At 43.1% G+C, this 18,589-nt stretch overlaps 1 protein-coding gene across 2 annotated transcripts in view; it reads left to right on the top strand.

Moving 5' to 3' along the window:
* The window catches only part of gpc4 (glypican 4), a 41,031-nt gene extending 22,721 nt beyond the window's left edge, over positions 1-18,310 (top strand). The window contains exons 2-9 of one of the 2 annotated variants that reach the window (XM_042493032.1): positions 5,022-5,180; positions 10,723-11,120; positions 11,504-11,669; positions 13,670-13,800; positions 13,890-14,036; positions 14,132-14,256; positions 15,002-15,174; positions 15,277-18,310. In XM_042493032.1, coding sequence (XP_042348966.1) covers positions 5,022-5,180; positions 10,723-11,120; positions 11,504-11,669; positions 13,670-13,800; positions 13,890-14,036; positions 14,132-14,256; positions 15,002-15,174; positions 15,277-15,503 — 1,526 coding nt within the window. In that variant the 3' untranslated portion in view covers positions 15,504-18,310. Of the gene's footprint in view, positions 1-5,021; positions 5,181-10,722; positions 11,121-11,503; positions 11,670-13,669; positions 13,801-13,889; positions 14,037-14,131; positions 14,257-15,001; positions 15,184-15,276 lie in introns of both variants that reach the window. The other variant, XM_042493031.1, reaches the window with a different exon arrangement.
* The last annotated feature ends 279 nt before the right edge of the window (positions 18,311-18,589 follow it).

Genomic DNA, 18,589 nt, shown 5'->3' with positions numbered 1-18,589 from the left:
CACTGGGAATTGTTTTTGTAGTTTAAGTATACATAAGGGTTCAGAGTGCATAAAATAGAGCTTGTTCATAAAAAAAAGTGCCAGTGGAGGATCCCCACACCCCTGAAAAGAGGCCCGAGCTAAGCCCTTCATGTCCTTAAATCCTAGAAATATCCTAAAATCTTAGAAATGTTCTAAACTTCTAAACGTGCAGCAATCCCAGGAATGTCCTTAAATCCTAGAAACGTCCTGAGATTCGAGACACGTCCAAAAATTCTAGAAATGTCCTGAAATCCTTGAAAATTGTATGGAACTGCTGCGACTGGCCCCTGGCCTCCTGTCATTTTTAGAAAAGTGGCCCCCAAGCAAAGCAAGTGGAGTGTCCCTGCATTAAAGGAAGCAGCTGAGGGCCAGTTCACCCATCACACAAAGACCATTCATGCCGCTGATGGTAGAGAAATGACGGATGCGTTTACTGACCAAACTTGTTGTGAAATAGCGAGGCAGAAACATGTCATTCAGCGTCCGACATGATGTTGATTTTTATGGGATCGAACTGTTCTTGTTAACGGTTCGCTCTCTTGTGTTCGAGCAGGGCCATTTTTCTCCCAGCGGTTTGAGAAATTGGCTGCCAAAAATGTTTTCACAAAGTATGCATTAGCTAAGAATCTTCAGTTTTCAGAGACTTAATCCTTTGAGCTAACAATGTGACATTTGTGCAGACATTCCTGTGAAATATTGACCATCTCACTTTTATTTGTGTACTTTGGTAACTAGGGCTATTTTCCATGTGGATATAGCCCTTTTGATTGCACGCCTGTGCTGTGGGCAAGCAGGGGGCCCTGCTGGAGGAGAGACTGGATGGCTGTTTCACCTAAAGGTTCAGTGTGTGTGTGTGTGTGTGTGTGTGTGTGTGTGTGTGTGTGTTGCTCCCTGTACCTCCAATCACGCTGGTACAAAGAGCCATGTGTTGAGCAGTGATGTGATGTGTGAATATGTTTAGGTAGGGGCTGCCAACTGTGCCTGGGTGTGTGTGTGTGAGAGTGTGTGTGCATGCAGGAGGGGGTCGGGCGGAGTGGGTGAGGGTCGGAGGGGGAGAGAGATGAGTTTGGGGAGAGGACTGTGAGAGAAAGAGTGACTTGAGGCTTATTTGGACTTGATCCCAGACGGAGGGGTCCAGTTTGTGGCGCCAGGGTGCATCCCTCCCTCTAGTGCCCTGTTTGGATGATTATATTGCCGTGAGTCACTTCTGACCCCGCAGTTTAATTTCTTAACATTTTAGCTATTTGAGGCGAGCAGGGAACTTCTCCAAACATGTTGTGCTGTTCAGTGTGATGTTCAGCGTGCTGATGCAAAACTGAGAGGCTCTGTGTTGTGATTAGCTTCATAGTTTCACCAGAGCAGGTCGGACTCTTAATGCTATAGAAAAGTTCATCTAGAAACAGGTTTTTTTCCCCTTTATCTATATACAAGTCCACAGAAGTCCTGTGTTTCTAATCGAATTCGATGGGCGTTTCTATTACACGCACATAAAGAATGAAAACAACCTCAAGATGTCTGAGAAAAACAAATCCACATGGCTCAGGTTGTTATAGCAACATATTGAACGTGGGGACCAGCAGCGATGGAACAGAAAATTCCCAGAGTCGTCCACTGATGATCAAACCAGAGGAAACGTAAAAAGCCAAGAACACAGCAATGTTTAACCTAATAAGTAACCAGTGAGCGAGTTCATGTTTAACACTAACACAGGGTGTCTGCAGGCCCTTAAAAAGTCTTATAATGTCTTTATTTCAGTGTCATCACGGTTGAGGAAAACCTAGAAAAGTCATAGAATTTCACAATAAAGTTTTCCAGGCCTGAAAAAATCATGGAATTAGTATATAGAAAGGTTTGGAAAAGTTATGGAATTTAGTTGTGTAATGAAATTGTTGCAGTTATCTTTCGTGGTTACTCTGGTGCACAGTGTAACATAACAGCAGATTTCCACCTCTCCCTTCATGTATGCCAGTGGACGTTTTGCTTGAACAGAGTTTGAATATGATGTTTTTGAAAAATGCTGGCAAGTGGGGCAGGATAACAACAAATTGTCACTATTGGTCCTTGAAAAGTTTGAAAATTTTTTTCCATGAAAATGCAGGGGGAACTTGTATCAATAAGATATGTCGTGTTAAATTTGAATTTATGAGGCTTCAAACATTTTATTTGATTTAATTTATCCATATTTTCATATATTTTTTGTCAAAAATTGTCAAGCTTCCCTAAGTGAATGTTTCTGATGTTAAAATCTTTAGACTCTAAAAACTGAAAACACTTCATTAATTCTTGCACTTACTTGGCAAAATGTAGATTAGACTTACACACTCTAATCAGCATATTCTGACATAAAGCCTGCCTCTGTGTGAGACCACATACTTAACTCAAAACATAACCTGCAATAAGACAAAGAGGATTTGTCCAAAAACCCGTCTTACATTTGGTTAAAAATAATCCTTAAAAGGTTTAAAAAGTATGAAATTAAGGTACCTGTTAACACCCTGTAACAAAGTTAGAATACAACTGAGAAAAAGCAGGATGCTTTACCAAATCCACTTACCAATATATAGCATGATAATGCCTGTAGTTTGACTGAGATAGTACACTTCCAACTTTTGCTGTCACTTGGATGAAATTGCATGTTTTTTTGTTCTTTTTTTGTGGCGCAATCAGTTTTGTCTTCAAACAATTCTCAGCTGCTCAGAAGAAAATGAGAAAATTCAGGGGGAAATTCACTGTTATTGATAACGACAGTAGTTAGTTAGACAATAGTTTGTTCACAGTCAGTTTCTTGTAGCTTTAAATGAAATGCTGATGCATAAAGGAAAACTATAAAACACATTCACTGTACTGCACTATTAGCCTAAGATAAATCAGCCCTGGAAAATGTTACAGGTAACATTCAAGCCCCAGTCCATGCATGACATGAAGCCCTGCAGTAGCAGTAACCTGTGCATGCACACAGACCCAGAGTCAGTGAGCACAAGCTGGTGGGGAAAACCAAACAGGCCGGTGGTGCCTGGATGCAGTGAAAGGATCCCTGTGTTCTCCCAAATTCCAACAGCCATGTTTAAAACAAAACATTATTGCAGCTGCGACTTTGCATTCGTCCTCCCCTGACCCTCCTTTTAATTGGACGTTAAACTCACTTTTGACAAAGCTGGCAGTTGCTGTTTCGTCAAAGACACTATTTAGATTTTGTGCAATGGTTTTCAGTAGAAAACAGTTGAAGTTTTCAGCTCGGTCCAAAACCATGTCCACAGATCTGTTTGAAAATGTTTCAATTGTTAAAAGTTGTCTGTCCACATTAGCGGTTCCAGAACATTTGTCCAATAACAGTGAGGTCCCAAAACAGAAAAAAACACTTCACATCTCTCCTGTTTGGCAGCTGAGGACCATTTAAACCAGCAGCTCACCACTGTTTCCAGCAGGTGGCTTTCTGCTGTCTGTTTACAAAGCATGCATTAGAAAAGAAAGCATCACCAGTTCAACAATGGATCACCTGACGGTCAGAGTCGGAGGTCACATGGAAATCATGCATGTGCATTTTGAAAATGTGCTTCATGATGCAACACTCTTCTTTCTGTCATTTTCTTGCATTAAAAAAAAAAATCAGCGTGTCAAAATGAGAGAGGATGAAAAAGCGTTCTTACGTGTATGTGCATCAGTGTTCGCTGGCTTGAGTCGGCCTTCTTGCCAGCAAAGTGGGTGTGGAGCTAATCCTCGCCTCTTAAAACTCTGTGTTTTAGAAGGACACAGCACTCAGAGAAAGCTGCAGTAGAGAGCTATCAATCAGGACAGGGAAGTGCCAGGATAAGAGCAAGGCTCCATAAAGTGGCCGGCTAAAGACTGCTCTGAGCTGAGTGTTGCAATTAATCCACTTAAGTGCAGTTAAGGGGGTTTTCACAGCCAAGGTGCATTTGATTTGGTGAGGGGTGAAGTTGTTACTCTGTAGTTGAAAGGTGTCATTGTAGACAAAAGCAAGAAATTGTGTTAATGATCAATATGTGTGTGTTTCAAACAAGTAAAATATCCACTAAAGGCGCTCTGCTGGCTCAAATAATGCGTAACCTTGCAGACGTTAACAAAGCCACTCTGCAGGTGTACAGATGCTGAATGAGTCTTGAAGTGTGTTATTTAACTTGAACAGTGGTGGAAAAGGTATGTAGATCCTTCAAAGTAAAAGCACTAATACCACACTGTGAATATACTCTGTCCTGCATTGAAAATGTTACTTAAGTTAAAGTAATGCAGAAAAATCCAAAAAACAAACGAACCAAATACCCTGTGACCTCAAAATCATTAAAAAAAGAGAGGGGAAAAACGCACGCTTCAATATTATTTAAGAATAAAGAACCAAAAAACATACCATTATTGAGAAAAAAAAAAGAAAACCCCCAAAGTTCTAAATAGGAAAAATATATAAAGAAAAAAACATCCCAAAACTCATAGTTATTAAGAAGAAAAACACAAACTCAAAATTAAATTATAGAAGAAAAAACAAACTAGAAAAAAGACTCAAAATAGTCTGCAATTAAGTTTCTGCCAGTCACTGATTGATTAATTGACTTCTTGTTGCCGCAGTACTTGTATAAACTTTGGGGTAATTTAACTTAAAGCAAAACATATTTTCTAAACTTTTCTTAAGACTTTTCAGAAAAAAAAGTTGATTTGTAAAGAAATTAAAGCTGTCAGATAGATGTAGTGGACTAAAAAGTACAATATTGCCCTCTGACATGTTGTGGAGGAAAAGTACAGAATGGCATGAAAGGAAAATACCCAAGTTAAGTACAAGTACCTCAAATTTGTACTTAAATAAAGTACTTGCGTAAATGTACTTGGTTACATTCCACCATTGAACTTGAATCACCTTTCGAGGCCTACTGTTATGTTTAAATCGGGCCTTGTGTTTTAGTCTAGCATGTTTTGTATGATGTGACCTGTGGGGACAGTTTCCTGCATCACACTTCCTGTGTTTAACAGTGTCTTCTCCTCGTCTCTTGCAGGAGCCCCCTTGAAAGTGTGTCCGCAGGGTTTCTCCTGCTGCACGGTGGAGATGGAGGAGAAGCTGAGCCAGCAGAGCCACACGGAGATCAAAGCTCCCGTCTCCAGGCTTAGCACCAACCTACAATCCACCTTCAGACAGCGGCACGACCACTTTGACAGTAAGCAAACACACTTACACAAACAAACGCACACGCACACCAGCCTCTCAGCGGACGACAATGTGCTGCTGGCCACTGTCCCCATAGCAGCACTTGTGCTGCATGATTTTTTGACGGACGCTCCCACCTGCCAGTGCACTGCCCCGAGCGGAGACAGTCTGTCTGTGTCTCTTGGCCCGTCCACCTGTCTCTCAACGTCTCAGCTCCCTGCCTCGTCGTGCCCCACCACCACTACCCGCTTCCCTTCTCTCCAGAGAGACGTGCACGCTTCCAGACGGACCACACACATCTTCAGATTTAGTCTTCTCTGTACTTCCTGTTCCTCTGTGTGTGAGCACATGTGTGTGTGCCTGTAAATATTGGGATCGGGTTTCCGTTTCTGAGGGTGGCAGCGCATGGGAACATGCAGCAGTGCTGAGTCACCGAGGTAGCGAGGCAGCTACCAGACCGTGTCACCGCTGCAGCTCTGCTGGAAAAGATGATATAGAGAGAAGAGGAAAAAGATAGAAAGTGTTGGATGTTTAAGTTTCTGGATACGTTGGAATTTTGCTTGTTGAGGGCAGTTTATGTGCGTGGTTTGATGCGTGCGTGTGCACACATGCGTGCCTGTGCACATGAGGGTCAGAGACCTTCAGATCTTATATGTCCGTGAAAAGGAGAGAGGGATAGTCAGGAACGAGGAGAGCGTGTATTGCAGCCAGATGTGAACAGGAATGTGACGTGTCGGAATGCAGTGGCTGCTCGAGCTGTCCCGCCCCTCTTCGTCTCCTCTCTTACTGCCCTTTGTCCCCATCTCCTGCCCCTCTCTCCCAAAAATCCCCTCAGACCTTCCTTTCTGTTTCCATCACACAAAATGCCTCACTGTGTATCACATTGATCACTGCATGCATTACATGTCAAGCAAAATGTATGTTATCCACTTATCGAGGTCAGCAAAAACAATGGAGCTCACGTCCATATATTGCCTGATTTGCTTGCACGTATGTTTGTATACATAAGAAGTATACATAATTTTAGCCAACATGATGCCAGAATAACCTGCAGCACCTGAGCATTTTTTTCAAGACAAATGAACAAAAGAAAAAAACTATGCTGAGATGTGTTTTGATGTCATCTATGGTTGAATTAAAGTTCATTGCTCTTTAAAAGGATATACTTCATTATTATGCTATTATGTTGCATTATTTCAGGAACATAAAATGGTCCCTAGAATGAAAATAATAGTGTTTATTGCAATTATTCCATGGACAATTTACTGTGTCTTACACAAAAACCGTTGCTATGAAAGGTCTACCTATGGTGATCTCTTCAAATGTCATGTTTTGTTTGAGATATTGAACTTACTATCAAAAAAAACAAGATAATCTAAAAGAGATAGAGAGACCATTGAATTTTTGCTTTTAAAATGAATTAAATGATTTTTTAATTATTAAATCATTTAGATTGTCTGTTGATAGATTTAAATAGTTAAATAGCTCTACATTTTTTTTTAATATTGCCAGGTTGCCTTTAAGTCAGATTATATATCATAGTATCTCCAGATTTATGTCGATAATGATTTTAATTTAAGTAGGAAATTTTTCTTCACAGAATTTCTCTTGTAGAAGCACATATAATCTAACAAAATGAAACTTTTCCTCACTCTGCCTTCTACATGCTTTTATGCTTTTTCTTCTGAGAACAGAGTCGCACTTGTTGCATGAAGAAACAGAAAGCAGATGATTTCCTGCTTGAATAAATACATTGACATTTCTTGTAGCTGCTTTGCATTTGGTTTATTGGGGCTACAGGTGGTGCAGTTTTTATTGTCTGCAGATTTAATAATGGATGTGTTCCGGTACGACTGTGAAGCATCTGAGCAAAATGGCAAGACTATAAAGCAGTTCTGGGTCTTTGATTTTGAGGAACTTATACAGGAACAATAGTTGTGTTGACGATATCCTCCTGTTGTTTTCACATAACTGTCAAACTTGATTGTGACTAAAGTTTTGTTTTTTTTGTCATAGTCCATGTTTACTCAGTTATATATCACACAGTTTGAGTCGTGTTTCTTCTTTTTAGGACATGTTTTTCATTTAAGTTTTAGCTTTTTTGTGACACACTCTTTTAGATCAGACTAATCATGCAAAAGTCATACAGAGACTGACAAAGCCTGAGCAGTTGCAGGGTCATCTGTTTGACCAAGAGGGGGCAGTCCTCGGGCTGACAGTGAAACTCATCCCCGTGCTTCATTTACCTTCCTCCCCCTTTGAGCCCCCTCCTCATCACTGTAGGTTGCTGCTGTCCCTGAACTGATAGATGTGGGATCTCTTTACAAAGGCCCGCTGTGCTCTCTTCCACCTGGGCCATTAGACCGTCTCTCTCACTGGATACGGTGACAGGCTCGGGTTGCCGTCCTATTATTTCCTGTTGTCACATCGAGACACCCTGAAGGAGGCACTTCCCGTCGGGTGAAACCGGCGCAGGAAGTGCTTATTGTATTAAAGAGGGCTGTTGGGATGATGACGTCAGTCGATTGCTCCTGAGAAGCGGGCTGCATGTGCGCATAAACACAGCTGCATCTGTACAAGAAGACAGACACAACAACATGCAGTCACAAACTCAGGAAGCGGTGTGTGTGATTAGGCAGGCTCTCATCATGCGCCTGGAGCTAGGAGTCATGGCCAATTAAGACCAGGGCCAGAAATAGTTCTCCCCTCTCTGTGTGTTTGTCCTGGCCTCAGCCTGTTTGTCCTGTTGCACTGACCCCATCCAGCAGAGTGAGCCTATGTCTGGGATTTAAGCTCTTGGATTAAGGCCCCTTGTCTCCAGACACACACACATACACACACACACACACACACACAACAAGAGACATCCATCCGAAGCCCCGAAGTCCAACAGCAGGAGGGACAGAATCCCATCCCATAAGAAAAGGGAGAAGCGCAGGGACTAATTGGCACAAATAGGATGCAATTACTGCCTGGGCTGGGATTGGGAGGAGCAGAGTTTATAGGGACACGGGTGGGGGTGCGGGGCTGAGGGGGGAAGCTCCTCGGAGGAGGAAGTAGGAGGGAGGAGTGGGAGGAGATCGGTCAGCTCCTCTGTTCCTGTGATGGATTGGGCCCTAAGATCATCGCTCATAATTTAGGGCCTTCTCTGCAACATGTGGAAATGATGACAGGGTGAGGGGAGAGAGAACGAAAAAGACGAACACGCGCAGAGGCAGGAGTCGTCCTTCTTCCTTTACATTTTGCTACAGCTTCCACTCTCTCTCGTGTCACCTTTCACCCAGATTCTCTCAGACCATTGGCTGAGCGACAGGCGCATTTTTTAATGGAAAAATCCTGAGGGAGTGTTCAGCTCCTCGGCCCGTTGGCAGACGGCTGCGTGTCATAAACTGTTTTTAATGACAATGCAAGATGCCTGTGTAATGCAGCTCATACTTCAGACCCTCAGCTTGAGCCAAAAAGCCCCTCTGCCCCCTCTTTTTGCCACTGCTCTCTCACACACACACACGCACCCTGCACAGGCCGCTCTCTTTTTAAACAGTTAGTTTGTCCAAACTCATTACAGGGCTTATCTGTTTAGCATATAGGCATTACTGCTCTAATAAACTGTGGAAAGGAAATAGAGAAGTTTAGGGTTGTTCTCCTGCTTCGTCCCTCTTCCTCCTCCTCTTCCTCACCTCCTCTGTTTCCTTTCACTGACTTTAAACTTGTGGCTACTATGACATTCCAGGGGTGGGGGTGGACCTTTTGTTTTAATCTCTGTCAATGGAGCGTGGAACTTGGTGCCCTCTCCCCTGGCTTTGTGTGTGTATGCGTGTGTGTTGGAGGCGTGGGGCGGGGGCTGCAATGATGGCGGGGAGGTAAATGGAGGGGCTGCAGTGTTTCCGGTATCCTTGGCGACACAGTGGGGATTTGGAGTTAAAAAAGCCCTCAACTTAACCCGCCCCAAGCCGCCCTCACCCCTCCCCTGCCTCATTTTTTCTTTTTAGTGTGTCAGTCTGAAGTGGAAGTGACAGCGCTACTTGGGGTTTGTGTGTGTGTGTGTGTGTGTGTGTGTGTGTGTGTGTGTGTGTGTGGGTGTGTGTGTGTGTGTGCGTGCGTGTGTGTGTGTGTGTCCATCCTGGTGGCAGGGAGCGTTTAGTGACTCCCTCTGTGAGAGCATGGGAACTTTACATTTCAAAGCCAAGCAGAGGGCATCCAGAGAAACTGCAGCGGGACAGAAGTTTTGTGCGCACGGGGCAGCGAGGGGGAGATGGAGAGCGGATAAAAAAAAGAGATGAGTGAAAGAGGGTGAGTGTATGCTTGCATGCACGCGAGACTGAAGGAGGTGAAGCATTTTTTGGAGACTCTGAGGAATTCTCATTTTGTTCAGATTAAGAAAGTTGGGGGGCGAGGAGGGGGTGTCCGTGGGAGAGGGGGGCCTGGATTATTGGGGGGTGGGGGAAAGCGGCGAGGGGGGTGATGGACATTCCTCAGGATGAAGTAGGTCATTGTTCCCTGTCTCTAGTGAAGAGAGCTCTCTGAAGGAACTGATGAAGTGAAAGCAGCAGAGGGAGGGAGATCCAGGGCTGGATGGGGGTACAGGTCCATATACGGGAGGGGAGGGGGCAGGGGGGGTCGCATTATTCAGTAATCCTATTGAAAATGCCTCTGAAGGACAGTCCAAGACAAGCCGGGAGAAAGGAAAGCGAATGGAATGTGACAACAGAAAAATGCCATTGATGGTGGTCAGTTTGAAGGGGCTTGATGTGGAGAGACGTCTCCGCTGAATGGCAAGTCCACAGAGCCAGGAGCAGCACCGCTCCCATACTTGGCCGCTCGTTCAGCCTGACAGAGATGCTCCAGCTCCACCTTTCACCCCTCCTGCTTCCCTCCTCTCATCCCCTCGTTTCCAACCGTCCAGCCGCCTCCCCACCACACATTCCTTTTCCCTTTCATCCAAGATTTTATGCTTAAGCTGTTTCTGTTGAGATACTCAAAACGTCAGGACATGGGCACAGGTGAAGTGGAATAACCATCAATCTGATTTTCAAACAGTGGCAGCGGCAGAGTCCGACAGTAAAACTGTGGGGCGGAGGGCTCCGCATTTCAACATCATTTAGATTTACTATGATCCGGCCCTGTGAATACTTTTGAAATGTTCATCTTGTCTTCACAACAGCAATCATTTAGATTCTCACAAACACTGCGGTCACTCTGGAATCTGTGTATTGCAACAATCAGATGAAAACCTCACAATGTGCTTGTGTGTTGCCTTGTGTTTTGTAATGGAATACCCACAAAGTGTGAATTCACTGTGCCCAAACAGGACAAATCATAAAATGTTATTGAGTTACAGATTGATAAAATCAGCTCTCAGTCTCTGTAGATGTCCCGGGCAACATGTTATCCATCACACAAATTCAATTTCCTCTGGAGCATCTTTAGAATAAATCCCTCCCTGTAGACGGACATGAAATGTTCACAATGTAAAATTGTTTGTTCTGGCTCTTTGGCAGCCTCAGTATTTAGTCATCGCACTAATCCCCCCTCCTCTTTCTTTTCCTCTGCAGAGTTTTTCCGTGAGCTGTTAAAAAATGCAGAGGTCTCGCTGCACAACATGTTCGTGCGAACGTACGGGATGATGTACGTGCAGAACGCAGAACTGTTCAAGAACTTCTTCGAGGCCCTGACTCGGTACTACGTGTCCGGCAGTGCTGCCGTCAACCTGGACTCCATGCTGTCGGACTTCTGGGCCGACCTCCTGGAGAGGATGTTCCGGCTGGTCAACGTGCAGTACGAGTTCAGCGATGCCTACATGGAGTGCGTCAGCCGCCACACGGAGCAGTTGCAGCCCTTCGGCGATGTGCCTCGCAAGCTCCGCATCCAGCTGACACGGGCCTTCGTTGCCGCACGAACCTTTGTGCGCGGCCTGACGCTCATGCCAGATGTGGTCAATAAAGTTTCTACGGTAAGTGAGAGGCAGTCATCTTTGCTGAAATCAAACCGAAGCAGTCGGCCTACTTCAGGACACTTGAGAGTTTTTCCACAAAGCTCCATCCATCCATCCCCTCTGTGTCTCTGACTCCATATCTTACTTTGGGAAAAAACTGGCCGAGGTTCCATTACAGTGTCTCTGATAACATAAACCACGCTGACTGTTCTGGTATGGCGTGTTTTTCCACTGCACTGAGTGATTCATTGATGATTAGATTATCCTGCTTTGTAGAGTTGGCTTATAAAATTAATGGCCATGCTTTTTCACAGTCTAAGTATGTGTCTGTGATGGAGCTGGATGCGTGTTTTTGCCGTGGGGAAATGATAAGTCTGCTGACTGCCCCCTGCCTCCTCCAGGTCAGCGCGTCTCCCAGCTGTGTGCGAGCGGCCATGAAGATGTTGTACTGTCCCTACTGCTCGGGCCAAGTGGCCCTGAAACCCTGCCAGAATTACTGCCTCAATGTGCTGCGCGGGTGTTTGGCCAACCAGGCCGACTTGGACACCGAGTGGAACAACTTCCTTGGTAAGTGACCGTCGTGTGATGAAGGACACCTTCTGCGGCCATTATTAAACTAACGACCGAGAGTGCACCCTGCTATTACCAAAATGGCTTAAAGTGTTTGATTTGGCAACAGAGTATATTTATACAACTCCCTGCTTCTCTGTTCCTTTACAAGTTGCCACTGCAGTGCTCATATTTCAGCAGAGAATCATTCAAGTTTAATCTAACCTAATCTACTTCAGCCTTATCTAAACATGCACCCCTCTTTACCCTGGAGGGCGTGAAACCAGTGTGACATGATGGGATTGGTGGCATGATGGAAATTGGCTAATTAGATGAGACATGTTAATATTTTTTCAGTGTATTTGGTGGGTTAATTGTAGTTTAGTAGGAACAGAGAGGAACACAGTGAGCCTCATGCAGCAACATTTTCTTAAATGATGTTCTATTTTTTCTTAATTTTGTGGTAAGAGAAAATAAAAGAGAAGTCAACTCCAGATGCACCAAACATTCATGACCACCAAAATCTGCTCTGACCCAGGTGTGTTCAGTGATGAATCCCACTTAATTATAAGTCACCTAGTAGCATAATCAACAGCCTCTAAACACTATAAAATATGACGCCAAAAAAAGCTGTAGTGAGAAGAACTTCTGCAGTAGAGAAAGTGACTGTTAAATAAACTTCAACAAATTGATTTCAGAGAAATGTATTAAAATATTAGAAGTGAAAGTACATATACAAAAAGGTTTAAATAATTAGATAATCAAAATAATTAAAAGGAAAATCAGTAAGTCCTCATGTGTACAGAAAATATGAGAAGCATGAACCGCAACTTGTTTTCTTGCATGAAAAATGACTTCCATCATGATAAAAAACAGCTGCCGGTCAATTTTCTAATGAATCGGCTAATTGTTCAGCTTTGTATTCTCTCACATGGTTTGTGTGCAGAAATCTTAATTTGTAAAGCAGTTATTTAAAGATAGCAGTTGAGTAAAAAGTAAAGTATTCCCCTCTGAAGTGTAGTGTAGTAGAAGTATGAAGTGGCATGAGATTAAAATGATCAAGAAATGTAAAAGTTACTCAGATTTGAGCTTAAGTACAGTACTTTAGTAAGTTTATTCAGTTACATTTTAACACTGCTGAGCAGTAACAGAAATTACAGTAATTGGGATCAATAGACCAAGTATCGTGTATTTCTTTAGCCCTGACCGTTTATAATCCAGTCATTTTAACGACTCTGCAACGTCATTAAATTTGATAAAGCATTTTTTTTTAGATGTTCCTCAAATGTAAAACACATTTTTCGTTGCGCTGGGCAACAATTTGTGGTTTGTGTTTGTTTTGCTTGGTGAGAGAGCTCCTGACTACTCGTAACATTTTCTCTTACCTAAGAGAAGAGCAAAAAGAAGGAAAAAAAGGTGAATCCCAGAAATCAGCAGGTACTAACAAAATTAGAACAAATTGGAGATGGGATGGAAATAAGACACATTTGTTTGTGTCTTTTCTGGCGTGAGGCCCAGTGTTTTTACTGTAAAAATCATGTACAAACCCGTCCCTCATTCTTTAGCATCTCATATGAGAAAAGGCAGAGAGGGAGGGGTGGTGCAGCTTGTACATGTTGTGACCCACAGGATGAATGCAGCTCGTGTGTTGTGTAAACACAGACCCAGATCAGTTTCATTACATTCAGGGGGCTGTGTATGTGCCCTGTTCTCCTCTGTATGAATTACATTGATTCTGCATGACAGACTCATGTGACTAAAGATGTTTCCTGGCATCTATAACACCATTACATGCTCCTGTCCCTGGCTGCTGACGCTGCTGCTGTCTGTGGAGGCGTCTGGTTTCTGCTGCAGCTTCACGCTGCTGTAATCTGAGGGTTCACTGCCGAACAGTCTCCTGCTCTCGGACGTGTGCCTCCACCTAGTGGCAGCTTTTTTAAATAAGTTTGACTGAAGAAAATCATGAATCAATTTTTTGTACTCTTTTTAATTTCATGTTCTTACGTCCTGATTTTCAGACGCCATGCTTAGTCTGGCCGAGAGGCTTGAAGGTCCCTTTAATTTCGAGTCCGTCATGGATCCAATCGACGTGAAGATTTCAGAGGCCATCATGAACATGCAGGAGAACAGCATGCAAGTGTCACAGAAAGTTAGTATCATTTCATAGCAGTTTATTAAAGAAACACAAGAAATGAAGAGATTCAGTTCCTCTAACTTCACTTTGTTCATTTCTGACAGGTTTTCCAAGGATGTGGGCAGCCGAAACTGAGCATGGCCTTCCGTTCCAAACGCTCCATCAAAGACACCGGCTTTAACGGCCGCTTCCGCCCTTACAGTCCTGACGCTAGGCCCACTACCGCTGCGGGGACAAGTTTAGATCGATTGGTGAGGTTTAAGAAAACCTAGAGCGCAGCCAAATTACTGCTGCTTTGCTTTTAGTTCATGTGTGTGACTCGTCATTTGTGTGGTTCCTTTTGCAGACGAGTGATGTGAAGAAGAAGTTGAAACATGCAAAGAAGTTCTGGTCCACATTGCCAGAGACAGTGTGTGCCGGTGAGAGGATTGCACCTGGGGACGAGTGCTGGAATGGAACTGCAAAGAGCAGGTAAGACACACACACACACACACACACACACACACACACAGACACACACACACACACACACACAGACACACACATACCAGCCCTTTTTACACAGAGATCCCGTGATAGGCCTGCAACAGAGACCATTTATTGCACCGACTGAACTTTTTTTTAACAGTATCAAACGAGGCAGGCATAACGCCACTCCAGTTTGTAATTTTAGACAGCATGCCGGCCTTCCAGAAGCAAAAGAGGCATGACAGGCATGACAGGCATGACGTGATAACGTTAGCCTCTAATGTGGCGTAACATACACGTCGGGCAGCACTTTGTTAACAATATCAGTCATTTACTGTATCTGTTCTACGGTGGCTGATCTCGTCCTCTGCTTAGAGAGTAAGGAGCTGCAGGACCTTTTCTTCTCACCAGTTTGCAGACATTTTTGCTTGTAGTTTTTCCTCTTTGAGTTAGCTGCTAACTGCTGCTAGCTGTTTTTTGAATTTCCTGACAGTGGGCTACACACATAACAAATATATACACATAATAGGGCATACACATATATACACATAACATGTTGTCAGAATGTCACAGTCATCCTGTCCTGCTGGCTGTCCCTCTTACATTCCACCACGGCCTATAAAGACCGCCGTGACATTCCCGCCTTTAAGAGGCTACTCACTCTGCATACACAGAATCTACGTTTTATTGGATTTTAAGTATATAATAATCTGACATCTACACTAACATAAACTTTCACTTTACACAGGTACGAGTCAGTTGTCATTGGCAACGGACTGGCCAATCAGGTATCAAACCCTGACGTGGACGTGGACATAACAAAGCCGGACATTGTGATTCGCAGTCAGATCGCAGTTTTGAAGGAAATGACGAGTTGGCTCAAAGCTGCACACAGCGGCAACGACATCTCCGTGGATAACGGTGAGGATGGTGAGGATCATTTTAGCTTCTTCCTGATTTTCTTTATGACATGATGTCCTAGTTGCACACATCTGACCCTTGTGTGTTTTTTTTTGTCTTCAGATGAGGACGGCAGTGGAGGGGAGGAGAGCGGCAGCGGTTGCGACTCTCCGTCCTGCGTCACAGACCAGGACATTTACTTCTCCACTCCACCGAACCCTGGCAAACCCAGGGTTAATCAAGTGGTGGTGGGCACAGAAACAATGAATAAGGGGATCGCCTCACAGGGAAGCATGGCGCTGGCGCTCTGCGGGCTGGCCCTGGCCCTGCTGGCTCCTCATTTGAGATAAAACTTGGCTGGGCAGGAAGAGGAAGAGAACGACCAGGAATGACGGAGCGAAGGGGGAAACTGTCAGAGAGACTTTAAAAAAAGACTGCCTTCAGGACCTTGGACTGTCCGCCATTGGGAGGGGGGGGGGGACTCTTCTTAATATTACAATAACTTCACTTTTAATTATTTGTTTGTATGTTTTTAAGGACATCAGTGTACAGCAATATGATTTACTTCCCTAGAAATCCCCCTTTTTCCCACCAGATAAACCTTTACTCCTCATGGCTCTGTTGGAGCTACACTATGGTTCTGCTTGCAGCATTACAAACATCATATAATTGTCTTGTTTTGGCAATTTAATCTCATAATACATTTTTGTGCCTTCTTCAGTGATTGCCATCTGATATCTAAATTGTAAGCGAGATGTTTGGTTGAACGTGGAGTGCCTGTGTTGGGACACATCATATTTCTGAGGATGTTCAGAGATCAGCAAATCATGTCACGTTATGAATGTTAACAATTCATAACAGCCATTTGAATGTGCACACTGTGAATGTTTTAGTCTGTGCATTTATACATTTACACTCATCAGCCGGTCAGAAATTATGAAGCTAGCCGTTGATCTCTTTGGAAGAAACAAAATCTCTCAGAAATACAGCGACAGAAGTTGCAGCACAGGTGTTTATGTTGGAACCGGGGTATGGAATCATTACTTTTGAAGAGCTTTCGGGGCATCTGCATATTGTATGTCTGCTTTGAGCATTATCACAACCTAACTTTTATTGTCCTTCATTAATTTTTTTTGTAATTTAATTTTAAAACAGTTCAATATAAGGTCATACCTCATGCATGCTCTCATTGCCAATGCAATCTAATGATGTCGAGTTGAAAGTGTCTGATAGAGTTGAGATACGTGGCTGGCGTCCTGGTGAAAGGTGACTGGCGCGGAAGGAGAGGGACTCCCCTGGCATTAACCCTAAAGAAGGCAAAGCTGACAAGTCCTGAATGCCCTTTTTTTGGTATTGTAAGCTCAGTTCAGCACGGAGGATCTGACTCTATACAGTCTTACTTTGTTGGAAAAGAGAAGGTGGCGACATGTATGTTCAGAGCGTTTCACATTAGAGAAGAGGAACAAAAGACAGTGCTTTGATCAAAGGAAATCAAGAAAAGATTATTTTAATACAGGGTTTTATGTTGAGAGAGGTGTTGTAATTTTTAGCTATTTTTGGTATGAAGATATATATTAGGTACTACAGTGGATTTTACTGCTAGATTTCGGCGGTGGAGGAGGACAGTGTGCACAGATATTGGGGGGCACTTTTGGTCAGTGTGCACTGTTTTTGGTGCTTTTTTTTTTCCACCTACACCCCCCCCCCAATCCTCTCCCCATCCCACAGTACACACTCAAGCCTCTTTAACGGCCTGTGTCAGTACATACACTCATTTGATCTACCTATCCTCACCATCACCTTCTCATCATTTCAACTTGAGGTGGAATGTTGAAGTATTGTCACAAGTGCTACCAAAATGAATGCAATGTGTGGTGCCTGATTTATTTTTTTTTGTAACCTCGGTACATTTTTTGCAACTTCTTGAGGTAAAAAAAAAAGAATGTAGAAGTTGATGATTTGTATCCATCATCTGCTCTGCTCCCTGTCGGGTGTTTGAGTACATTGTTACCAGCTGACAAGCACATTAGATTTTCTATATCTTCTACTTAGATAATCGGGTCTGTAAGTTGCATTAACTGGCCATCTCATCTCTAAAATGATGCTGCCTCGTGTAGCTTTTGTACAGTAACTTATGCATGTATTTTAATGTCATTGCAAACATGTTTTTAGAACTGACAGATGATCAAAAATACAGTATTCAGAGTGTTTCGATATGCAAATAATAGGTGAAAATATTTTCCCCAAAGTAATTGATTAAATTGATCAGATATGGGTCTCTGAGTATGCATTTTGTCAAAAAAACAAAAACAACTAAAAGCAGATTGGCTGCAGTTAAGACGGATGGTTATGCCTCTTGTTGGGCTTTGAAATTGACAAGTTGATTGTAAGCTTATGTTAAATTTTCTTTTTAAAGAAGTGATTTTGACAACTAGCAGACTTGGGGGAAAAAAATCAACGAGGACACCAATATCGAAAATCTGAAGGATCTGATGAAACAGCGAAGCTACATACATAAAATACTGAAGCCTTAATGCAAAATCCTGAAGCTGTGCGTCAGCTTGATTCGGCATTACCTCTGCATGTGACTGCTTCAGATCTCCTGATTTTTTTTTTGTTTTTGTTTTGGTTTTCCACCTACATTTCTACCAGGGCTTGTGCATGTGTTCGTGTCATGTCGAAGAGTTGTGTCGAGTGTGAAGAAAACCCAACTTTCTGAGAGTTAAGAGGAAATGTTTTGGGTGATGATGGTAAATGTCTGTGCTTGCGGGCCAGGGCAGCAACATTTCTCCGGCTGCTGGATGTTGCTTATTCGATCCACAGAGCAACTTCAGTCTGGTGACGTGAAAGTTGAGTTGGACAGGTGTTGAAAGCCTTCCATCAGCCTTTGGCCCACAAGAACAGAAAGGACTCATTTTCTGAGGAGAGACTGAGTGACTGACTGAGAAGAATAAAAAAAAAAAAAAGTGTAAATAAAGAGCAGCCGGTTTAGATGTCTCTAAAAGAGGCCATAACAGTACACCAGATTTTTACTTGTCAGAGTATCTCCTAAATGTTATGGAAAAACAAGATGAGATAGATGTTAAATTGTAAGAGAAAAATGTATATTAAACAACATTTCTTAGTCTTGTTGAAATAAAGACTGCCAATATTTAAACTGTTGTGAATGTCTCATTTTAGTAAAACTCTTGAGTGACTGGTCTCGACAGTTTCGGGTAAGAGTCACAGAAGTCTGAAAAGTCGTCAACAGATGATGATTTTTGTCATAACTGGACGCTAAAAAAAGCTGATGAAATATTTTTTGATTTTCAGAATCACACCTTTAAAACAATAGCCTTGTATTTATTAAAAGGATTTTAATTCACAAATTACACAAAAGAGCTTTTTATCAGTACTGACATGCAATGCTCCAACTCTCTTGACTGATAAACAGCAC

The sequence above is a fragment of the Plectropomus leopardus genome, chromosome 9 (genome assembly GCF_008729295.1).
Source record: "Plectropomus leopardus isolate mb chromosome 9, YSFRI_Pleo_2.0, whole genome shotgun sequence".
NCBI classification, from domain to species: domain Eukaryota; kingdom Metazoa; phylum Chordata; class Actinopteri; order Perciformes; family Serranidae; genus Plectropomus; species Plectropomus leopardus.
This window is presented reverse-complemented; position numbering and strand designations above follow the sequence as displayed.